At 33.7% G+C, this 25,915-nt stretch overlaps 4 protein-coding genes across 4 annotated transcripts; 2 read left to right on the forward strand and 2 right to left on the reverse strand.

The window, feature by feature from the left end:
- The first annotated feature begins 394 nt into the window (after positions 1-394).
- On the forward strand, positions 395-2,122 carry LOC145628685 (psbP domain-containing protein 2, chloroplastic-like). The gene is made up of 3 exons (XM_081681055.1): positions 395-798; positions 904-1,059; positions 1,729-2,122. The coding sequence occupies exons 1-3, from the start codon at positions 412-414 to the stop codon at positions 1,987-1,989; spliced, it is 804 nt and encodes a 267-aa protein (XP_081537181.1). The 5' UTR covers positions 395-411; the 3' UTR covers positions 1,990-2,122.
- Positions 2,123-5,478: 3,356 nt separating this feature from the next.
- Positions 5,479-9,319, forward strand: LOC145628687 (amino-acid permease BAT1 homolog). The gene is made up of 7 exons (XM_081681057.1): positions 5,479-5,706; positions 5,822-6,004; positions 6,996-7,115; positions 7,209-7,400; positions 7,515-7,817; positions 8,219-8,401; positions 8,613-9,319. The coding sequence occupies exons 1-7, from the start codon at positions 5,626-5,628 to the stop codon at positions 9,102-9,104; spliced, it is 1,554 nt and encodes a 517-aa protein (XP_081537183.1). The 5' UTR covers positions 5,479-5,625; the 3' UTR covers positions 9,105-9,319.
- A 36-nt stretch (positions 9,320-9,355) lies between these two features.
- On the reverse strand, positions 9,356-15,521 carry LOC145628686 (lipase-like PAD4). The gene is made up of 4 exons (XM_081681056.1): positions 15,256-15,521; positions 14,737-15,079; positions 10,583-11,305; positions 9,356-10,496 (listed from the first exon to the last, which is right to left on the reverse strand). The coding sequence occupies exons 1-4, from the start codon at positions 15,273-15,275 to the stop codon at positions 9,693-9,695; spliced, it is 1,890 nt and encodes a 629-aa protein (XP_081537182.1). The 5' UTR covers positions 15,276-15,521; the 3' UTR covers positions 9,356-9,692.
- A 1,443-nt stretch (positions 15,522-16,964) lies between these two features.
- On the reverse strand, positions 16,965-21,663 carry LOC145626438 (protein INVOLVED IN DE NOVO 2-like). The gene is made up of 7 exons (XM_081678871.1): positions 21,512-21,663; positions 20,601-20,691; positions 19,660-19,841; positions 19,300-19,392; positions 18,526-18,777; positions 18,094-18,306; positions 16,965-17,539 (listed from the first exon to the last, which is right to left on the reverse strand). Exons 1-7 carry the CDS (start codon positions 21,563-21,565, stop codon positions 17,309-17,311), a joined length of 1,116 nt encoding a protein of 371 aa, XP_081534997.1. The 5' UTR covers positions 21,566-21,663; the 3' UTR covers positions 16,965-17,308.
- Positions 21,664-25,915: the final 4,252 nt, after the last annotated feature.

Here is a 25,915-nt window from a genome sequence, read left to right on the forward strand (position 1 = left end):
AGATTGCATCATATTTAGGTGATGAGTCTTAGTATATATGCACTTCTATCGAATTGAGTCAAGTAACTTAGAAGTCTATGCAACATTACATATTACTCCGTATTAGATATATCTCTATGGCTCTATGTCAACTAAATGCTTATTTCGATTCAAGTATACTAGTTTATTAGAGCGGGATCAATTTTATCAGGTTTACTCTTCACCACCCACTCCAACTTCCATCTATACACTGCTATATGTTTGAAAATAATTGTCAACTTTAGACAACATTACATTTTCAAATCATCTTAAATCAACATACGTGAGTACGTGACTAATAATTTCGGACAAAAATAAGGGGATGTGTAGGGATATTCTAATGAGATCTCCATGTCCTAGCACCCACTCCCATAAACAAACACCTCCCTCCTAATGGCACTCCAACTAAAGATAAGTCCATGGAAGAAAACAGTGGGAAAACACAAACAGAGATTTCCAGCCATGGAGTTATTCACAATTCACCTTCCTATCCCAAACCAACAATTTCCACATTCAAAAACCCTTAAAACACTCCAACCCTTAAAAACCCATCTCCCCAAAACATCAAATTCAATCATATTATCACCACATTCTTCAATTATTACCAAAAGAAGAACCCTAAATCTCTCGATTTTTGCCCTCATTTTATCATCTTCTCTCCCATTTACTATTCCCAATGCAATTGCAGAGGATATTCAAGAAAAATCAGAGCTTGAACTTGAAAGATACACAGATTCCAAAGAGGGTTTCACTCTTCTTAAACCTTCTTCCTACATTAAGGTAATTTCACCCCCATTTCTTTCTCTTCTTTCAGTGGGAATTTAATAAAAAAAAATTGTGTTTTTTTTTTTTTATATTATTGGAATTTTGTTTGTTGGTTTGAAGGTGGATAAAGCAGGAGCAACTGTATTGTTTGAGGAGGAGAATAAGAAAGCAAACAATGTTGGGATTGTGGTGAACCCAGTTCGGCTTACAAGTCTTACAGAATTTGGGACTCCTCAGTTTGTGGCTGATAAGCTCATTCAAGCTGAAAAACGCAAGGTTAATTTTGCCCTTCTTTTATTTTAATTTGTGTTGGTTTATTGAGAAATTTAGTGTTTAATGAGTATTGATTAATGGGTATTTCCTGGAAATTTGAATGGGTTATTTTTGAAATGTTGATTGAATAAAGGATTATTCTGTTCTAAGGTGAAATAGCAATGTTTGCAAGTTACTTCGATTGGAAAGGTGGATAATTGTGACTTTGTGAGGATAAATGAGGATATGGATTGATTAAAGAAGATAATTGTAAATTTGTAAGTCCAATTACTTATGTTAGTGTAGTGATTGTTTCGTCTGATGTTCCTGGTATGATAACTTGCTCGGTCTGTTGTATGTGGTTTGTAGTATGTAGTAGTATATCAACTTACATCTTCGGTTGCCCTGCTTTTCGTGGATGGGAGCTAACCTCATTCAGTGAGCGGTAATTTCATGAATTTCTAGATCCTTGTGGATGTTATAGAATAGGAGGGGCTAAGTGATGAATAACTTGAAAGTGGATGATGTCTTATGCAATTTGAAATGTCTGGAGATTGGCTTTCTTCTTGCAATCTTGAGTTTTGTCCCACACATCAAAAAGTTTAATACTCCATTGCATTTCACAAAATGCGCTATGAGTTTATGACATGGGTTTTCTTCTTTCTGGGATAAAATTATTTTTGGTGTTAATAGGAAAGCACTAAGGAAGCTGAAGTCATAGGAGTAGCAGAAAGACCTGGCCTCGATGGCTTACCAGTATATGAGTTCGAATATGTAGTTGATAGCACAAGAGGAGGAATGAAAAGGATATTCTCAGCTGCATTCGTCTCAAGAAAGAAACTCTACTTGTTAAACATATCTCATGTCGACAAGCCAGAAAGTCCTCTTGACAACCATACGAGAACAATACTGGAACAAGTACTTCATTCCTTTGATGCTGTACCTTCTACATAAAACTTGTTTGCACATTCTTCTCCCTCTGGTTAATGTATATTCTCATACATCCTTCAAATTTACAGCTTATTGTTCATCTAATTACATTCTTTTTCCTCTATAACATCTATGAGAACAACAATTTTGGAATCAAGATCCAGATTTAGCATAATTTGTTTTATCTTCTTTGTAAGCTGCTAGTATCTGCATTATAACAGGTTTTCAATTCTACTAGCATGTATGGCTCTCGGTGTCTGTCTGTATGTGATGATATATACCATGAATCAACTGTTGAGGAAAAGTAATTCTTGTGTCCCAAATATGTGTTCTTGTGTCCCAAATATGTGTGCCCATTTTGTAGATCATACGTAGTAGTTACGTTATTGGCTGCGAAATTAACATGAACCAATAATACGAATAACAGGTTGCAAACTGTGTGGTACATAAAAGTAATGTTAACCATTTGCCCCAACTGGAAATTTTTGGGTATTTTGCATTCCTCTAGAAGGAGACATATGGACCTTGTGTGTAGTTCTTATGTAAGATCCATAGACCTAGTGTAAAGTGAACCTCCTAACCAAAGAGATTCCAGCAATACAAACGACAGTCACTTGGTTTGTATGAACAAGTCCATATATGACCGATATGGGAATTGCTTCCTTGGTTCCTCCTACCGGATATGCACCTATTCGGACTCATGGATGAGAACAACCTGAAACCCCCTTAAAGAGATAGAACAAGTCTCAGTTGATAGACAAAAAACACACACAAAAGTCATTATTTCTATCTATTGGTAAAAGTCATTATATGGACGTTATCAAATCTAGGTTAAAAGTCAAAAAAATCCCCCTTTGAAAGAGAACCATATTACATCATTTACATCATTACATGAGTAACTTTAAGATCCCTCCCTACACACTTCAACAAGGAGCTTATTTTAATGACATTATGTTGACCATACTCCAATATTTTTATGACGAACATGTAAAGCTTCCTAAATAGATTTCCTACCCATATTTTTTGGGGCAAGTGGAGAAGTCCACATGATGCTTGTCTTTTAACTACTTCCTAATTAGATTAATCTAATTTTTATTGTAGCGTAAGACTAACGATGATTCATTATACTATTATATACTACGTATTTATATTGTTGCATCATATGGTTACCCTAATACTCAATATCTGACTAATTCTTGCTATTATATTATTGTAGACAAATTTCAACCTTAAATTGCGTGCTTAAAGTCAAAACGACAATGTCTATGATAATGTTTGTCCAATTCCGAAAATTTTCATGAACATATTACTCGTAGTATCATGCATAAGGAAGGAAAACACATTTTTGAAGATGAAATTAAAGACCGAGTGACTCATTGTTTGGCCATTAAACCTTACACAAGTACATAAAAATGTGTTATTTTATTTAGTATTAATGTTGCCAACTTGCCATCTAGCTAATCGTGCAATTTGTTGTTAGTGTATGAGTAAATTTATGGGGAACATATAATGGTTTATTCTTTTAGTGAGCTATAAGGTTTGGAGTATCTCCTTACAAATGCTCTTTGGAATAAAAGACAGGTAGATATAGTTCTAGTCTCTACCTTAGACAACAAGCTTTTGCTATTATGGTCTTCAAAGAGGTTAACTTTAAACAATTTGTGCAAGTGCTATTGATAGAACTAAATGACACTTTAGTGCCAAATAAACTGCCAACCACAAACCCAAAATATAAAGCATATGGAACATATTCGAGAGAGGACATTACTAGCTAATGAATCAATTTTTTTTTTAAAGTTATGTAAGAAGAATTGCTTAATGGTGTCCGAATTTTGCACATATCAATTTGGCTCATATTTGCAGCGTAGGCCCTTTGGGAGTCAAAAGAAAGGTAAGAAATCCGCACCCTAAAGTGTTCACGATGAGAATAAACCTTCAATGATGAATTAGAAGGTAGATTGCCATTCTCTAATTTAATAACAAAAGCTGATGTCAAGTGGAGAAGTACACACAAATACACAATGACCTAATGCATGTCCATTAACCACTCTCTAATAACAATATTCTCCTTTTGGTTGTTGCGTAAGATTAACGATGACTAATGACTGATGATACAAATAGGTTTAGTCGTTGTATCATATGGTTATTTTATTCTATGATTGATTATAGCCGCATTGGCTGACTGATTCTCAATCATCATCTGTCTACAACTCTAACTTCTCTAACTTAGCACAAAATATCTAAATTTCTTATGTTGAATTTGATATGAAATGGGTAGTAATCTTGCTATACATATATTTCTCCCTAAAAAAATTTAGTGCACTATACATTTTGGCCTTGTTTGACAATTGGCTGCTGGCTGTAGGCTGTCGGTTGGGTTTGATTAGCTAGTTTGACTGGTTGTTTATATTGGCTTTTTTTGTTGGTTGTTTGACTTTTTATTAGTTTAAAAACATATTTGGTAAAATTGGTAGTGTATGTTATTAGTACTACTCCAAGTAGCTTTTTCATTTTGGCTTAAAAGTCAGCTTTTCAGCTGGCTGAAATGAAAATGAAAAAGTCATTTACCAAACACAAATTTTGGATGTTTGACCAAATGAAAAAACTAAAAGCCAATAAAAAGCCATTTACCAAACAAGCCCTTTATTGGTCCATAAAAATTATTCATTCTATTCAAAAGTAGTATTCGTCATATTGACTTAAGTCCAGTCTCAATCCTTTATAATTAAATAATAACTTTGATTTTACTAGAAAATTATTTGTATGATAGATTGGTTTTTTTTATTCCATAACCTTCAAATTTTAACATGAATTTAACGGTAATTGATAGTAGTTACATATAAAGAAATGTAATACTACTTTTAATTTTCTATAAGACATACTACTCCATTATACATATAACCAGATGAAACCCGTGCGATGCACGGTTTGTTAGTATTTTTTTAAAAAAATATTTTTCATATTTATGTGATTAAAATTGTTATTATATTAGTTTTAAAATATTAGATAAAATTTCTAATATCAAAAGACAATATTTTATATTTAATTAATTTAAACTTTAAAATCTCATTTGTCAATTTTACTTACGTGGCATTTGAATCATTTAATTGTAAAAGATTTTAATAATCTCTTTTTTAATTGGCTACAACTTAACTTTATTATCCTACATGGCGCACTAAAATAATTAAATCCTACATGGCTCTCTAAAAACTCGGGAAAAAACTCCCTTTTAAATATATATATTAGATTAGATTATAAATTTGAGAATGCTGTCGAATTTTTTCAACTATAATTAAACTCTGTTTTATAAATCTTCATACGTATTGCATGCATATACATATCAATACAACCCTAAAATATAGGAATAATACGACAATTATTTCGATTAGAGAATAATATATCCAGTTATTATGAGAATCATCTCAAATCTTTTAATATTAATATTATTGTATTTTTTTTATTACTCTTACGAGTCAAGGTGGGACTATTCTTAAGAACATTAAATGAAGCGCAGCTAAGCTGGTCTCAAATCATTTGCATCAGTCAACCCTTCTCTCTAAACTCTTTCTCTCTCCTCTTAACCGAAGAAACCCAGCTTCAAACTCAACTTCTAAAACTGGGTTTCTCAATTTTTCTGTAAAAAATCCAAGTTTTAATCCAATGGAGAAACACCCAGAAATTGATTCTGGAGAAAAACGGCTCAATGAGCTTGGTTACAAGCAAGAACTCAGAAGAGAAATGGTTAGACCATTAAATTTTACTTCAAGATTCAATCTTTAATCTTGCATGCCTATTAAATGTTTGTTGAAATGCATCAATGAAATTTAAGAACTAATTTTTGGTTTTGAATTTGCAGACTTTGTTCAAAACATTGGCAATATCATTCTCAACAATGTCTCTTTTTACAGGGATAACTCCCCTGTTTGGTTCAAGTCTTCAATATGCTGGGCCTGCTAGTCTTGTTTGGGGTTGGGTTGTTGTTTCCTTCTTTACTGGATTTGTTGGTATTGCTATGTCTGAGATTTGCTCCTCTTTTCCGGTTAGTCAGCGTATAATTTCTCTCTCCTCTGTTTTTCTCTTTTGTTGAAATTCTGATTCTTGTTCTTGAATATGATTAGTTCTTTTAATTGTGTAGAATTACTGTGTTGTTTAGGATTAGTGATGTGTATAACTTGTTTTACTTCGGACTCTTCATTTCACCTCGATTACTTGTGTCAAATCCTTGACAGTCAATCCAAAATAGGATGATAAACTTCATTTTGGACCAAAGTCATAATTTTCATAGAATAGCTGAAACACAAACTTGGACAAATATCTGTGTTCAGTAATTATACCCGAGTCTGAGTAATATAGTATGTAATAGTCTATTTCTTCATAAACAATTTCTATACTAGTCTCAATTGAGTTAGGAGTAAGAGCAAGGCTGTGTTCTATATCAGAAAATCAATGAATTTTCTTGAATTCGTTTTTTCAACAAACATTTGAACATTTTGGACTACCTTGAGTTTCTGCGAAATTAAATATTTTCTTCTTAAACTGTTTCAGAAACCCTTGATCTCGTTTGTAAAGATCATAGTATCATAATTATGGTGTGTTATCTTGTTAAGTAGTTCTATTTTTGGATTATGAACCAAGGGCTAATTGATCTCACTTACTACTATAATTTAGAATTGGTTTAGGTTATCGAATATATGCCTATAATCTGTCCTGGTACAAACAAAATTAAGAGTTGAACTTGAACATAAGTTCAGTTCATCAAAAATAAGTAACTAGAAAGTTTTGTGTTCTGCTGTCATGATTTTTTCACCCCCTTAGTATTCATGAGCAGGTTATAGAATTTATCACTCCCTCCGTCCCTTAATACAATGCCTCTTTCTAGCATTTATTACTCACGTAATAAAGAGAAAGAAGCTTTTAATTTAGGGATGGAGGGAGTAGAATATTTACACATAGTGCTTCGTATCTTTTTGAGTCTCATGCACTGTCCTTGAGTTACAAAGACTAATATCTCTTGGTTATCTATCTAACAGACAACAGGCTCTCTTTACTTTTGGGCTGCACATTTAGCAGGGCCGAAATGGGGGCCGTTTGCATCTTGGTGCTGTGCATGGTTTGAGACCATAGGTCTTATTGCTGGCATAGGTACTCAGGTAAGTAAAGTACTCTGAAACCTAAGAGCTTCACTTATCAAAAGAATTAGTTCAAGACCTTAGATCAAGTTGTTTTCATGGTTTGTTTTACAGGCTTATGCAGGAACAGAAGTTCTGCAGAGCATTATATTGCTGTGCACTGGAACAAACAAAGGTGGAGGATACTTTGCCCCAAAATGGTTGTTTTTATGCATTTATATAGGATTGACCCTCATATGGGCTGTGCTCAACACATTTGCCTTGGAGGTCATTGCTATCCTTGACATAATATCGTTGTGGTGGCAGGTGAATTCCATAATTTCTCGCTATGTACAAATAATCACAAACATATTCACTGTCTTGAATTTAGCTTTGTACTGAGTAGAACTTAGAAGACATAACAATATTTTTTTCTTGTAGATGATTGGTGGCGCGGTTATCATTATTATGCTTCCTCTGGTGGCTATGACTACAAAGCCAGCCTCGTTTGTTTTCTCTCATTTTGAAATGGCAAGCTCAACAGGGGTAACAAATCATGCATATGCAGTCATGTTATCCCTACTTGTTAGCCAATATTCACTTTATGGATATGATGCAGCTGCACATCTTACTGAAGAAACCAAAGGAGCAGATAAAAATGGACCCATTGCAATTCTTTCTAGTTTAGGCATCATTTCAGTTATTGGATGGGCATATATCCTGACCCTCACCTTCAGCATTCAGGTATATGTTGTAACTTGTTCCAGTTCACAAGTATCTTTTTTTAAGTATTTATTTCTGAGTAACTGAATATAGAAGATAGTACAGTAATGAGTAGCACTTGCAAATTCTATTTCTGCATACAGAGAATCAATCAAAATGTTGCTGAACACCTTTAAATTCTAGTCCCTCAAAAAATGGAACTTTCTAACTAAGCATATGAATGAGAATAACTTAAGATCTGCGTTCACTTTCTATAATGGAGTCTGTTAGACTTTAGTAGGATCTTAATATCTTAGTTCTATTTGATTTTGATTTCGAAAGTTAAATCTTTCAATTAGTCCCTGGTTGAATATTTTTCTGATATTGTTAGAAATGCGTTATCATTTCTAAAGTGTAAACTTGGACTTTACCTGACCATTCAGGATTTGAACTACCTATATGATCCAAACAACGAGACTGCAGGAGCATTTGTACCGGCCCAAATACTTTATGATGCTTTTCATGGAAGATATCACAATGCTACTGGAGCAATTATCATGCTTATTATCATTTGGGGATCATTTTTCTTTGCTGGGCTTTCTATCACTACAAGTGCAGCCAGGGTTGTAAGTAACACAGTCCTTAATTCAGATGCATTAGTAAAGGAAGAGACTTCTCTTTGCAGTCTATTAAATGAATTTAGAAGGACATTAATTCTGTTTTTGAAAACTTCCTATTTTCCCCTTCATTTCTCATGTCCTCTTCATAAGTTCATATATTCTGTCCACTTTCTTCAAAATCTCATGAAATGCATTATTTTCATATATTCTTAATCAGGTATATGCATTATCTAGAGATGGAGGAGTCCCATTTTCAACCATTTGGCGAAAAGTGCACCCAAAGCATAAAGTTCCCTCAAATGCAGTGTGGCTCTGTGCAGCTATCTGCATTCTTCTTGGATTACCAATACTCAAACTCAATGTTGTCTTCACAGCTATAACATCAATTTGTACAATCGGGTGGGTTGGTGGCTATGCAGTTCCAATCTTTGCAAGGATGGTTATGGCGGAAAGTAACTTCAGACCTGGGCCATTTTATCTTGGGAGAGCGAGCAGGCCAGTTTGCTTAATTGCATTTTTATGGATTTGTTACACCTGTGCAGTCTTTCTCTTACCTACTTATTACCCTATCAAATGGGACACTTTCAATTATGCACCTGCTGCTTTGGGTGTAGTTTTGGGTCTGATTATGCTTTGGTGGGTTGTAGATGCTAGGAAATGGTTCAAGGGGCCTGTTAGGAATATTGATGGCCAAAACGGCAAAGTTTGAAAATCTTCTCTCTTCTTGTAAACAATATAGTTTTACACGTATTCTAGTCTCTTTGTTCGTAATGATATGCATCTAGACAAAGATGACTAACAATCTCCGATCAGCCAACAACAAGATTCAGACGAGAAGATTGTTGTATATTTTTGTTAATGCCTGACAGATCTTGTAATAGGAAGGGAAAAAAAGGGGTATAAAATTGTTAAGAGTATGATACTTCTGTTGGGTATGAATTGATCTGGATACAGTGGCAATTATGTGAATTTACAATTTTTATTAGTATAAACAGTTAGCCAGACTTGGCATGATTCTGATCATAAGTTCTGCTAGTATTTAGACAACAACTAATGAGTACATCACAGTGGAAATTAAGTTTGCTTTCTATATACTTATGTTTATACATTGCACTAATATAGAGCTAAGTATTGGCCTGAAAAATCAGGTCATAACAGAAAAAGGTCTGTCAGAATCTGATGAAATCAGGACCAAAGTGGTCAGAAAATTGTGATTGGGGTCAGCCACACCGCCACACCCCATGATATGGTCCGAATGAGCAAAGTTTTGGGCCAGACCATACTTGATCAACTATGACTACTGCCTAGGAACCATTTCTGCATCTACAAAACTCGGCAACTGTGGGAATTGCTGCATTTGTAATCTCAATTCTCTAACCTCCTCTACCCAAATGCTGTAGCTTGAATTCTTTGCTAGGACATCAGATGAAACCTCCTTGTTGTCTATCAACTTTTTTGCATATCCTTCGAATTCATCAATACCCTGCAATAACTGAGCCACATTGCTTGAGTTCTTCTCTTGTCTAACCTTCTCAACCAACTCCCTAGCTTCTTCCACATGTGCCCAAAAACACGAATCTTGTGTTAAACTAGCAAACTTGCTCCTCTTGCTCTCCTCTACGACATCACTATACTTCTCCCTCCACCACTTAGAGAAAAGCTCGTGTCTTCTCTCTCGCCCATTCCTCAGGTAATGTCCTTTCTTCAAGTGCTCACCACTTCTGTAATACTCTGCAATATCCAATGGCTCAACCAAAAGCTGATAAAAGTGAGAAGCATTCACCCATTTCCGCCTTTTGTGAAAATCATTAGGAAGTTCATTGTTATCAATTTTACTGATCACATTATCCCAAAAACTTGCTAGCTTGATTCTGAACAAGTTAACTTGATAGTCTCTTTTTGATGCTCTTCGCTTGAAAGAGTCGTAGTACCCCATTTGATTCTCCGACTCATCACAGGATGCTTTATACCACTCTATCTGTGCTCTGTGAGGTGTTATTTTGGCAAGAGCTATAGCAAGTCTTGCACTGTTAAGACTAGGAGTCAAACCTGTTTGCTTCACCATTTTAAAGCTGTTTTCGGCCTGTCTAGAAACTGATTCCTGCAAAACAGACCAAAAATATGTAAGCTGAAGGAATTATTTGATGTTATAATCAGATTTCATGTCAAATTCTATTAACCAAGTACCTGACTTGCTAATCCTGATGACTCTACTGCCAACTTTAACCCTGCATCATAGCTCGACGCAGGAACATCTCCATGTATAAACCCTCTTCTCATCAGAAATTGGAAGGACATTCTCTCTACACATCCACCATACTTCAAATGATCCTCGCAACACGATCCTGAGCTTCCCATTGCAAGCATCAAATGCAGCAACTTAACAACAGCATCAGCATTGTCAACACAGACAGTCCCTTCATCCGAGTAGAACAAATAATTCCCAAAAGGCCAGTATAACCCTGCAGGAATTTCCATATTTTCTGCAGTCTCTTTTGCTACTGCCTCAGTATAAGCCAGTACAAATCTAAACAACTGATCCTTTATTTCATCAGATACACTAAAAGGTAGTTGCTCAGATTGAGATGTTATCGACAACTGAATTAACTTAAGCAAGCAATGGAGTTGAGTGTTGATGGGAGCTAAGGGTGCAAAGAGAAGCCTTGGAATTATATCATGTTTAAGCACAACATGGCAGAAGTTTCCTGCCCATCTTTGTCGAAGGAGCGATTTCGAGAGGGATTTGTTGCCTAAGAGGGGTGAACCAAAGGTGATACAGAGGATTTGTGGAGGTGAAGGAATGGTTTGAATGTAGGAAAGTAGCCATAATGTTGTTAGTGATGCTATTGCTCCTCCTATAGAATGTCCTGTTAGTATAATTGACTTGCTTTTCTCCAGTAGTGATTTCATCTGCATGTAAAACAATATGATTAATTGTTTTTTCCATATAATTAGAAAATTTTGGGTAATTGAATTCAAAGAACAAAGGTTTCATCTTGACTTGTTTTGATTACACTAGATTGAACTTATAGGGTTGTACAAGTTAATTTTACCCAAATGTATAAATTGATAGAGTATAAAACATATTATTGGACCTTAACCACCAGCTTAAATATTGGTTAAGTTGGTTCTCTAACATGGTATCAGAGTCAGTGTGACACAAAGGTTACGGGTTCGAACCTCATCCACCTCTCATTTTCAAGTGGAATATTTCGTGGTTAAAATATCATAGATTTGTAGGGATAAGTTGTGGTAGACCCCAAAATGGTATGAAGTACCACTTCGTAACAATGATGCATGATAACGTTGAACTAAGAAGATCATTAAGTGGGTCAAGTAATGGTTGACTTACGTGTTAGGTGGCTATTAAAAATCTGTACTCGGTAAAAGTTAAGTCGTCGCACGGAATGAATGTCTTGAACGTGTCCTTTATCATATGCATAATTACCATTACATTTTCAACCTTAATTGCATAATTACAAACCACTAATCTAGAAATCATTTTCAACCTCGATGAAAAGAGTGTGAACATCTCATCACATCTTATGTCCACTGAATTATGATTTAAGGGATATTGATTTAGACATTTAGTGCTAATTCTAAACTTAGCAATATCAAAAGTTGTGATAAGTATACAATTAGATACAAGTATTTAGAGTATTGGGAAGTGGCTTTTATCATTAGCCTTTGTTTATATTGCTTGAATTCTTGTAAGGAGGCATGCATTAGTGTAATTTACATATATAAGTATGGAGATATTTTCTAAGTTATAACTCCGTATAATACAAGGATTTCACCCAAATTTACTTCTAGTGAAACTAATTGAAGAGTTGTAAAGAAAAAGTTCACTAAAACTTGTATCGACTTTCCCAAGTCATGAATAATGTATAAAATCATTACACGATAACATCAATAATTTTTCACAATGATCTCGAAATTCCCAAATCATGGATAATGAATAAAAATATTTCACAGCAATAATTATTTCTTATTGATCTCAAAAGGTTTCAAACTTACGTAACTTTATTTATATTGATCTTTGACTGATAGATTTTATTTCTTAATCAATACAGATAACTTTACACCTATGTTTACAGAAGCTACAAAATATCAATATTTAGTCAAAGTAGTAGCAAACTAAGAGATTCATTTTAATTTCATTGTTGTTTGATAATCCAACAACCAAATCTGAAATTTACCATCAAAACAATAATAGTTAGACACTCCTATTTCAAAAATCAAACAACGTCACTCTATCTCTCTCTTCAAAATTCAAGCTTTGCCTCTTTGACCAAAGATTCAACTTTGTGCCTTGTTCTAATTTTTGCAGTCCTACCACGAGTTTCTTGACCACTACAATTGATATGACAAGAAAAGGTATTGAACCTTTTAAATGTGAACGCAAATTGTATCTTATGATTCTAAGTCAAGTCGGTCAATCAACTCCCTTACATATACTTTCTCCGTTTTTAAATATTTGTTTCACTTTCCATTTGCGACTGTTTTTAAATACTTGCTCTATTTTCTTATTTACAAAGTTTTTACAATATTTAATCAATTTGTTTCACCTAGTGGTCCCAAGTCCCAACATATATTCTCTCTCCTTCAATTCTCTCGACTATTTTTGCTTTCTATAATTTTTTATTCTTCCACCAATCCCACTACCTCCATATTTTATTACTTTATCTAATTTCTCCTAAAACTCCGCGCATGGAGAAATGGAGCAAGTATTTAAAAACGGAGGGAGTATCAAACAAGATTTAGTAATTTCATTTTATTAATACTATTGTTTATCCGAATAAACAACAAGGTCACTTATTATAGGTTATTTATAGAAAAGAGAAGTTCGAACCTGTAACCTACCATACATATGCTATCAGTTTGTGCTACTATGCCAAGATCACAATGGTTTCATAATCTCATTATGATAAGGGAAGAAAACATTAACCAGTACTCGTACTTAATGTTTCAATGTGAAAGGTGCTGATTTAATTTTACCAAGAATTGTCATTTTCCAAGGTTAACTGGCTTTGACAAGCGTGTTTTAACAATATTGTATGATATACTTGAAAGACAACGGTTCCTAAACGTTTCTACCTCTTTTAAGTTACAATTAGGTTTGTTAGAAAGTGATTTTTTTTTTATGCATGTCATCGTCCTCCAAATTTTTTTTTTTCTTTTCAAGTGTGATGTACTAAAAAAGTAAGGGGTGCTTCTTTGAAACCAACTATGTAGTCCCATCACTATCTTACTAAGAATATGAATAGATTCATTTCTATAACATGTTAAAGGGATGAAGTTAACGTAGGATTTTAAAATCTTATTGATTGCTACTATGCTTGATTACTTGGCTAGTATAGTGGTATTGCATGTAGGTTTCACACAATAGAAACACTCTAATATTCGGTTCTAGTACAATGATGTTTCATATCAAATTCAATCACTTTTTTTGTATTTGGATGGATGAGCATGAGAATCGAATCTTTCCAATTGAGATAATTGACACATTTATAGAAATATACAAGGAAGCTTACTAACCAATTAGAACATCAATCCCCCCCATCCCATTAAACAAAACTAAGATTGTATAATAACCCTCCTAAAAGAGTAAAAGTGCTAATCATAAAAATAATAATAATAAAAATATATATATACTTAATGCATGAAATTATATCATCACATCATTTGTTAATCTTGCTTTAAATAACCCAGCTAAAAGTCCTAATCATAAAACAAGATTGTATAATTTTATAAAAAGAAGAAAAATTAGATTTTGAAATATCACCTAGCAGCCCTATGAATCTATGATCAATACTCAACAGTATCTAAACAAGCAAGATAGAAACTTACCAAGATAATAGTATTTCCGAAGTTTATTTAACTTTGAAATGTATAAGAAGCACTATTTACTTAAGTAATGGTATTATTGAACACTATATAGTCTATATTTCAAATTCACCTCAAAGAAGAATATACGTATTACAAATTTATATTACATAAATTGATAAACATAAAGGTCCAACAAAAGTATGTGTAAAAAAAAAGTGTCTATGTGTCCAATTTAGTTATTTTGTGAAATTTTCTCTTAACATCAGCCAAATATTAAGGGTTGGAACTTAAAGTGTTTTCAATTCAACCCATATACGAATGTCAAGAATCCGATACAAGTGGTTGAAGTGAAAGGAGAAATCTAGACAAACTTTTTTTTTTTTTTTTTTAATGTCAAGTAAACTTTAAGCCATGCAATAAAATACACGTACATAAAACTCTAACAAAAACACTTACGTTAGTTATCTTAATATGAACGGTCCAAAACATAAGCAAGATAGAAATACACAAACCTGAGCTTGAAAACTAGGGCAGCCATAGATGCCAAAGAAGAGCTGCAAAAGGCCAACATGAACCATAACAGGAGCCTCATCATGATCATCTCCATGTCGGCCGAGCCCGGAGAAAAGCCCACCAATCTCGCCTTCTTGAAGGGCAACCATGTCGTTCATGTATGAGCCCGACCCTAACCCGAGATCATGCATGCCAGAGAAGGCAATGAGCCCGACTGGCCCGTTATGTTGAACAAGAAAAGGCCCGGATGCAGGGGAGTTAGCTTGGTTGCATAATCTCCATGAATCAAGTAATAGGTTTGTTGATGCTAAAAAATTTGCCACCATTTCAGTTGTTTCAAATCTGTAGTAAAATTATAAGAAAATTAGTGTAGGAGAAAAAAAAATGGAATTTAGAAAGAATTCAAAGTCAAGTAGAAAAGAATGGAGAAAACAGGGAAAAAAACAGAGAAAAACAGGGGAGTTTGTAATTGTTTTTGTTAGAGTTAATGTATTTTAAAGTTTTTCTAATGAACTTACATTGAACCTTCGGCTTCCATCTTCTCAGACTATTTTCTTTCTTTCTTTTTTATTTTTCTTTTCCAAGAAATGAGGTTCAAAAAGATGAAGGAGAAATTTTTGACAATTAACTTTTTTTTGGATATTTTATTTATTTATTTGTTATTTTGTGGATACTATGATTAAAGTAAGAAAATGAATGTTGAGGGTGATATTTTGGGAGGATTGATAGGGTCATTTATTGTCAATGTCAAATATTGTGGGAGTGTTGGGACTTGGAGTGTTGTTATAATGATTATCATTTTATTAGTTTAAATTATCATAATATGATTATCATTTTATTAGTTTAAATTATCATAATATGCATGTCAAATTGTCAATAATGATAAGATGTGAATTTTTTAGGGTTAAATTTTTGTTTTAAGATGTAGTAATTCCGTTTTTGCTCCATTAGAAAAGAATAATATATACTTTGTAGTACATTGAATCGGTGACAAACGTGTAACCATTATAAGCGATGAGACAAGTGTCAATTTGAGATTTTACTCTTTGTAATTTTAGCTGCCCCGACTCACATCACCTCACTCTTTACGTAAGTATTTATAATAATTGCCCTTCATTTTGAAATTAAGTACTCCATGTAAGTTGGTTTAGTAATAGTAACTCTCTCGTCTTCACTATTTGTTCTTTTTGTTTACACAATATCTTTTATTGTCTTTTGTGATCTACATAAAGAAAAATATAATTATTGACGATTAACTATATTAACAATCAAAATAACTTGTTAGGAGTGGGCTGTCAATGTAGAAAGGGTGTATGGGTGATTGGTCTAAAAATACAAGGTTTATTTTTTAAAAGGTAAGAAGAAGCATTCCGATACAACAAAATTTCTCACCAGTTTAATATATAAGGCTCCTTGAGAATAACAAAGAAAAAAGTAAGAATACTCATAGTCTCCTACTCTCAAAATGCCTCTAACAAGATTTAAATTTTCCGATTACAAACCTTACATTTAGATCAAGTACTAATTGAAATAGCTTGATAAAAAGACGAATAAATTATACGGAAAACATAAATTATTAGTTATCTATAAAAGGTGGGACAAAATATTTTAATTTATACCCTACTGTCGGGTAAGGTAGGCTATAATAAAACGATACTAAAAAAAAAAAAGAAGAAAGTCTCCAAAATTGAGGTCTAAAACGTGTAATTTGGGAATGTGAAGTGAGAAAAGGAAAAGGAGAAAAAGTCATCTTTCAAAGAGTTTGATGCTTAAGGTAATCAAAAAGTATTTTTGGTATTGTGGTGGATGTTTCAGAATTTAGAGTGGGCTTGCTTGACAACAACTAACAAATTATGTGGGCCTCTTAATTAGTAGAACCCTTAATTATGATTTGAAATCATAGGTGCTTTGAATTTGAATCGAATGTTGAAAGTACTGTCAATTTGTTAGACTTGAATCACTCCATAATCACTACTCACTAGTCACTATAGTGATTTTTATGAATGCTCAGTATAAACGCGGTTCTATGTCTTTTAGGGGATAATCACGTCCTAATCGAGTTCGCCCCTTCATCTTAATTTATCAAGTCATCCGGAGTATAATTATAATGTGTGTTCAAGGATTGTCTTAAATTGATTTGTGCGGAATGTTAGTCTAATATGACATTACACCTTACCATAAGCAATACTTATCTAGAATGATATGATACGTGACATGAAATCACTAATTTTCACACAAGAGCAAAAATATGTTGAAGTATATACATAATTTTGAGTGTTATCAAAGAACAAAAAATCATGCTAGGATGAAGTGACATACAGTGATATCATAAGGACTAAGCCATTTTGGGTTGCCCATTCCTTGTGATTGGAGTTTTTCTTCGAAAGATTTACAAAGACGTGCACTCCAATACCATTGACGTCCAATAGCTTTGATAACAATAGTTAGCAAATGATCCATATACATTGGACAAAGCACAAGTTGAATTAGAGCTAATATAATCTGCATTCCTTGCAGTAGATTCTACCTGTACACAGCCAAGATTGAAGCAAAGGCAAACCTTCAACCCGTCTATCTTTTTCTTCGTTTGAGGGTCCTCCACTTCTGCAACAAAAATCCAGCCCCTTCTCTCAATGAAGCCTTCCTATCAAACTCGTAGTTCCACAGTTCTTTAACAGGAAGCCTCCCATTGGGATTATACTCAATAAGCTCCCTCAGTGCATTTGTCACAGTATAACACAAGTCTTCTCCCCACTCGTCTTTAAGATTTTTCAACCTTTCGTCCTCCATATCTATGTCTTCCTTCATTACAGCAAGAAAATCGAGGAGAGTTATTAAATTACAGTAAATGTGAAGAACTATGAACATAGGTTACATACTATATCGCTGAGACAAAGGCAGGACTTAGCATCATAAAAAATAAATCATTAACTCATAAGTTAATTAATTATATCCATTAAGATAAGATAGTAGTACAAAACTTAGGTAGGCCAAACTTTCAGCACTTTACCACTTCATCATAATTAAGCTAGGTTTGTTGTCATCCCTTTTATTTTTAAAGGGAAGCTGCTGAAACCCAACCATAAAGCCACCAAGCTAGACCGGCCCGGCGGCCCCAGGCCTCTTTGCATAATAAGCTGACCCACTAACTGGACCGTTCAAGACGGACTCAGCTCAATGACTAAAGGTTTTCAATAGGTCTGCTAAAAAGTTTGAGGGGCCATAAGCTACATGAGCCCGTCAAAGGTTGCATTATTGTCCGTATCTTTGCCTGGTTTAATTGATGGATGCCAAAAAGATAGACTTATGATAAAAGCATAGAGAAAAGATGATTGACAGAGTCAATTATTAAGTACCTTTATTATTACTCCATCACAGAGAATGGCCTTAAAGGGATGCCAATCAGAAAAATCTTGAAGATTTGATTCCCACAAAGAGCATAATTCTACAGCTTTAATTTCTGCTATTTCGATGGGATATTTTCGCTTGCAAGCTTCCAAGAAACACAAAGAATCAAGCTCCCCTAGTTTCTTAACGCCAATGGTAGGATTTGGAAAATCTATCAACCCCTGAAACTCAAGCATACATATAAAATTAGCCTTAGATTTCGAAAATAAGTATGATAATAATTATCTTTATGTCAATCTAATTTCATGGCTCTGCACGTCAAAAATTGTTAAAGTGCAGAGCCATGAAGAAAACCCAAAGCTACTATAACTAGATCATGAAATCAATACGAAAATAAATAAGCTAACCAGACTACCAGAGTATGGATTTCAAAAACCTACATTCATCAATGCTTCACGAGCTTCATGCAGTTCACCCTTAGCCCTTTGTTCATTCACGAGTAGAACTGTTGCAAGGTTTTCTAAATCATCTACTTGTTCTTTCTTCTCTTGAAAATCTTTTCTCATTCCTAGAAATAGCTCGCAATCAGCTTCAAAGCTTTTCAATGTCTCAAGTTTTAGCTCGAGTCCTTGTCTACCATCCAGCTGGTTTTGGAGGTACAGTATTCTCTTGTGAAGATTTTCCAGCTCCAACTGTCATAAAAATGACACCTCCAATTCAGATATAAAAATTACTGAATACTTCAAAGTAACTATAATTATAATAACCACGCATTCAAAAGTATTGTTCCCATCAAGGTCTCATCAGCCTCTTGTTGCACTTTTTGGGGAACTTCAAGATGAGAGTTACGATCCTCGGATTTCTGAAGATTGATATAGAGTACTAAATAGAATTAATGTAGATCACATACATGCACAATGTAAAAACATCTAATGATGAATACACAAGAAAAATACAAGCATTCTAAAAGCTTGCTTATACCCCTAACATCAAGCTTGAGCTTTTCACGAATATTTAGAGCATCCTATCAGAGGGAAGTACTTCAACATTTAAGTAGTAAAATCTGTTTATGTGTTTTATCAAAAGTTGAATATTCTAATTAGACAGGAACTGTCATAAAATGATACCACCAAATCAGATATACGGAGTAAAAAATACTGAAAACTTCGAACTACAATTATAATAACCAGGCATTCAAAAGCATTGTTCCAAACCTTCTGCTTTTCTGCCAGCTTCATCAGGGTCTCATCAACCTCTCGTTTCACTTTTTGAGGAACTTCAGGATAAGAGCTACGATCCTCGGATTTCTGAAGAATGATAAGGCTAAGTACTGTCAAATACAAAGTCCTATACAGAATTAATGTAGATCACATACATGCAAACATAAAAACGTCTAATGATGAATACACAAGAAAATACAAGCATTGTAAAAGCTTGATTATACTACATAACATCAAACTTTAGCTTTTCATGAATATTTGGAGCATCTGTACTTCCAAAACTTAGATACTAAAACCTGTTTCTCTGTTTTTATCCAAATTTGAGCATTCAAATGAGATGGGAGGGAGTAACACCTTTCTGTTTTCCGCTGAAAGCTTTTCTCTTACACTTGCACATTGAGCTAAATGCTTCTTTGACTCTTGTCGGAGTTTCTCAAGCTCTTGTTTCCCAGATTCAAGCAACGACTGATGCCTTTCACATTTCTGAATGATCTTCTGAAGATGATTTTCAGCATTCAATAGTATACTTCTGTTCTCTGACATATATCAAAACCCATAAGAGTATTTATAGTCTTTAAAGCTAACAAGTGTTACAAGATAAACTAATTGAAAACAGAATATACCAAACAATTGTCATTAGGTGCTTTTATATGAATAACTTCAATCTTAAAGAAAGCTAATGATCGTTTTTCTTTCAAAAAACATTAAACACAAAAGTATATACTCGTATTTCATACTAAGAGGACAATGGTTTCTATTCCATACCAAGGAGTAGTAATATTTAGCTGTCTGTAATACACTATGGTGAGATGATTGGTTTACAATTGAAAAAAGAAGGCATTATCAAGCTCTCCTAATTATCTGACTACTATCAGCATTACCTAGAATGCAACGCAATACATCCTTATCAGGTATGAGTGCAGATTGCTACTTTTGTCAAACTAGTCCACAAATGTATCAGTAATTGTATACCATGTACTAAAATAGCTACATATAGCACCAATTTGCATGTTTCGGATTCATGGTCAGCACAGGGGTTTTTTGGGGCGAGAATTGGATTCATACTATGCGGGAAGGATATTACATAAACATTGGAATCATTACCATAACAAGAGCACTAACGCGCCCGCAGCCCTGCAGGTGTGCAGGGGGTGAAAATTGGGTTGAGCAAATGAAGTCCATTTATGCATGTAACATAAACACTGGAGTCATTTTCCACTACCAGATGACAAACAACCCTTGATCTCCTTAATACTACTAAAACAAATTAGTTAAAGGGAATTTATATGAAGTACCTGCTTGTACTTTGAGGGTTTGGGTTGAACCAACAATCTGGCATTCATCTCTCCAACCTCTCTTTCGGTCACCGGCTTTCTTGTGAGTCATCTAATATACAATGTGAAAATTAACTTCAGAATCTAGATATAGAATCATGAACCAGTGTAGCAACCAAGGCCATCATAAATAATAAGCTCACATCAAGTTGCAAGTAATTTTTATTCCAAATTCATTAAAACCAAATAATTGGTCATCTAATGATTCTAATCTAGGCATTAGCTGAAATCAAATGTACGGAATCAATCAATCTCTTTATTAAAATCCCATTTGAACATACACTAACTATAATTATGTTGGCCTATGTATTAAAACAATATTACTCCTTTAGTCCCACAAACCATTTATCATCACTTTGACTTTTTGCACTATTCATAAACTTAAATAGACCAATTTTCTTAATAATATATAAAGAGCAAAGATTGCTCCAAATGTATAAAAGAGCGTATAAAGAGCAAAGATTACTCATATCTACCTGCTTTATTTTTCGACCTTATTTTATTTATCTGAACTTATCGGAATTTATATTTAAGTAATCTGAACTAATTTAGTTATAAAAACAAAAGGATCCTATAGCAAAGACAAAGGGTTATTTGAAGGTCTCTTAACAAAACTACACTCTCTTATTAAAACCCAACTTTCACAGAAAAAGGAAAAGGAATCTGAATCGAAAATTGTTAATTGAATTCCATTCCGTTTGTTATATTGACAGTGAAACAAAGAGCCTAGAAAAAGCAAAAGGAATTTCAAGGGTATAAATAATTGCATGAACAAATTGATCAGAAAGTGTGTTTTAAAACAAACAAAAAGATTAAATTTTTAACAAATGTAATAAAGATTGAGGGTAAACTAAATTACAGATTTTACTCACAATTTGGGTATGGAAATATGTGGACGAATCATCAACAATTCCGCTTTCTTCCATTCCGCTTGAAGAAGAAGTTTTAATTTTGAATTTTTGATGGTCAAGTGTAATTAGCAGAAAGATGAATTACTACTAGGACGGTTTTTTTTTCCTCTTTTTCAATGCTTTCGCCCCACAAAAATTACTTACGGTCTGTTCTAATACATTTATTTTCAGTTCAATTTAGCTCTAAATTTTCTTCTCTTATAAAATATTCATTTTGGTTCAGTTCAGCAGTTCAATCTATGAGAACAGGCCCTTAATAATAGTTGTAAATTCAGATTTGAATTTGTAGTGAGACTACTGATACAACACAAATTTGTGTGAGTTACTTCGTTAGTGTTGTAGCGGTTACTTCGTCAAAGTTACGAGAGTTACTCCATCAGTGTTATGGGAGTTACTTCGTCAGTGTTATAGAAGTTACACGGTCAGTAATATAAGGGTTACTCGGTCAGTGTTATAAAAATTACTTTATTAATTTACAAACGGTCACATAGTATGGTCAGCCATACACAAGACGTACTTATTTTAGCATAATTCAAATTTAAGATAGGCTCGACGTGTTCTAACTCCATCAAATCCCAACTGCACACTCGAATACATACTCTCTTTGCCTTAAATTTTTTTATTATTTATTATACTATTTTAATTTTTTAAATAATATTAATTAAGTTGTATATCGACTAATATACCAGTCAAAGTAATGCAAATATAACCATTTTTAAGAGCACAATGATTGCTCTAATCCGATAATATATCATGAACCTAACCTAAAATAAGTGACTCGGATTGAGAACTTCAACATGATCTAAAAACAACACCATAGAGCACTTGTGGATCCAATGGTCTATTGGTGTTAATGCCACCTTAGTTGCCATTTTGTTAAACATAGGAATTAAAATTTTTGGGGAAGTTATTTTCTCATGTAAATTTTGTTAAGTAGTTAATTGATTGATAATTTGATGTTCCACTTGAGAGTTGAGATGAACCTAGGTAAACAACTTTTATACAGAGTAACAAAGTCGGTAATGTTTCTACTTTTTTGTGTAGGCTTTAGAGTATTTGGTGAGAGTTACATAAAGATTTTCAACATCAACATACGGGGTTGATACCTATCAAATATACTCTACATAACCATGTACTATCAGTAGTAGTAATAATAGTTGATCAAAATTACTTGAAGTATATTACAAATTTGTGACAATTTCAATAGGTAGGTGATAGAGTATAATGCATGCTCCTCGGGAACCTCATTTTAACGCTCTAAAGCGTATTATCAGATATGTCAAAGGCACTTTTGATCATGGATTACATTTGTACCGTTCTGCACCTACGAGCCTTACTTCATACACAGATGCCGATTGGGCCGGGTGCCCGGACACACGGCGCTCCACGTCAGGTTACTGTGTTTATTTGGGTGATAATCTGGTCTCATGGTCCGCAAAACGACAGGCTACATTGTCCAAGTCCAGTGTCGAAGCAGAATATAGAGGTGTCGCTAATGTTGTTTCTGAATTATGTTGGCTCCGGAATCTACTTCTCGAGTTGCATTGCCCTATTTGACGGGCGTCTTTGGTTTATTGTGATAACATTTCTGCCGTATACTTATCTTGCAACCCGGTACAACACCACCGTACCAAGCACATTGAGATAGACATTCACTTTGTCCGCGACAAAGGTTGCTCTTGGTGAGATTAAGGTCTTACATGTTCCTTCTTCATCACAGTACGCAGATATTTTTACTAAAGGTTTACCTCGCCAACTTTTCTTGGATTTCAGATACAGTCTCAGCGTCCGTCCTCCTCCCGTTTCGACTGCGGGGGTGTGTTAGATAATATTTATATTATCTTGTGAATATTCTGTAAAGGATATATTTTGTGTATTTTAGGTATTCTCATATTTAGGTTATAAATCCTATATATATTCAATGAATGAGAAACCCTCCTTCAAAGAGAATTACACAATTCTACAGTAGGATTACTCACAGTCATACAAAATGGAAGGAAATTTCTTCACTTGAAATGTACTCTCGCAGTCTTGAAATATGCTAGTGATTGTTAGGGTAAGGCAAGCCGTACTTCACATTTTCAACTGCCTGCAAATACATACAATACTAACGACAATAAATCAACAAGTTTAATATTAATAGTATAGATAGCATAATAGATTAAAACAGGGTACTTAATCTAGTATGTGTAATAGTAATACTGTAATAATGTTATAATAATAGGAACCACTAGTGGAAAAAAATAGCTAGCGAAAAGTGGCTTTTAGCAACTGGCGTGTGGGAACCACTAATGAGAATATTATTTGCAAGTGGCACTTGTTTGTTGCTAATAGTATTTATTCGCAACGGGCCGTACCGGCACGTGGGCGGCACGACTCCGGCACAGCGGCCCACTTGTGGGCCGTGGGCCGTGCTGTGAACAAAAAAATAAAATTTGGCACGGTCGTCGGCCCGCTGGCACGACCCATGGCACGGCCCATGCCCGATTATATAAACTTATTTAATTAAGTTTATTTTTATAAACTTATATTTAACTAAGTTTATTTTTATAAACTTATTTAATTAAGTTTATATAAACTTAAAAATTATTTATATAAACTTAATTAAATTAAAGTTATTAAAAAAAAAATATACTTCCTCCGTTTTCTTTTACTTGCAACACTTCTCTAAAAAGGAAATGTCACAATACTTGCAACACATTATAAAAGGAAAGTTACTTTAGGAAAAAACTATATTATTTCCCTTATTTAAAGCACATGGCCCACTAAATTACACTTCTAACAACCACTCATCCTATTTTAAAGTTAATTATATCAAGTAAAGCCCACCTTTCTTAATTACCGCGCTAAAGAGTGTGTTGCATCTAAAAGAAAACGGAGGAAGTATATTAACATAAACATAAACATAAACATAAATTAATAACATTATTTATGTAAAATTAAGGTGTATTAAAAATACTACATATGTTAACTATTATTTGCAACAAAAGAATATTTTATATCTCACAAATAATACCCCTTTGTTGCAAATAATAGTTAACGGAGGTAGTATATATATATATCGTTTTTTTATTTAGATTTATTATAAAAAAAAAAATAATAATAAATAGGTTGACCCGCGGCCCAACACGACATGGCCCACCTGCCGTGGGCTGGGGTGTGCCACGGCACGGCACGATGCCATCTTTACTTGAGAACAATGGCGAACTCACTTAAAAAACAAATTTATGATGATGAAGTGTAAATTAGCTGAAAAAATGGAGTGGTGAAATGAGTATTTTTCAGAGGGAAATTAAAAATGTCAGAAGCAGCACCAAATTGTCAACTAAAATGTCATTTCCAAAACCTCGAAATTGTAGCATAAGGTTTACAGGTTACGGCAATTATACAGGTAATTATTACCATTAGAAATTGATTTTAGGGTAAGGATATATGTAGCCCTAAGGGCTATATATAAGCATTAAATACATTCTTGGAAATTATATAAAATCAGGAATTTATGACAAAAACACGCGTAAATAAGTGTAATTAGTGTTTATATTTTGATGATTTCTTAACTTTTTACGATTTTCAAGTGTAAATTTAATGCTTATATATAGCTCTAAGGGCTATGTATAACATTTTCCTTTATTTTATTGGATTATACGAGTACCATTTATATGGTTTATTTATTAGTTGACACGTTTGGACATTTTATTTTACTTTCTCTATTTTATTCTAGCTGGCACGTTTTGATTATTTTAGTTTCTCTATTACTCGTATTCAAATTAGACATTTTTTTTCCTCTATACTTTATGTCAAGTCGTTGCACATAACCTGTAACGGAGACCTTGGGTCTCCAAGTATTGCAACATCATAAATTACCCTTGAGCTATAATTTTTCTATGTATTCATATAAGAAACATTTACTATTAACCTAATCTTAAAGGGGGCCAACAATAAAGATAAAAGAGTTGGCGTTTGGGCCAAGACCTCCACCTCTGCATGGAGTACTTGTTACTTAATGGTCTCCGAGTATCTAATAATTGAACAAAAAGTATATGAACAAGATCATATATCACACATCGCCACAAATGTTGCAATAATAATTTTTTTATTTTTTTTATTTTTTTTTTTTTGGCAAAAAAAAATAAAAAATTATTAAACAGAGGAGGGGTTGCCAACATTTTAGTTACTAAACAGGGAACACTATCCAAAGAAAAGTTACTCTATGTATTTCATGTTTAATACGAGTACGAAACTACGAATTAACACATAAATTAAATGTAGTAGGATCACACATGATTGTCAAAACACAAGTGTGTCAAAAATAAGTTAACATGATCGGGAAAACATACGACTTGTTTCTCAAAAACACCATTCTTC

Source organism: Chenopodium album, chromosome 4, assembly GCF_948465745.1.
Source record: "Chenopodium album chromosome 4, dcCheAlbu1.1, whole genome shotgun sequence".
Lineage (NCBI taxonomy): Eukaryota > Viridiplantae > Streptophyta > Magnoliopsida > Caryophyllales > Amaranthaceae > Chenopodium > Chenopodium album.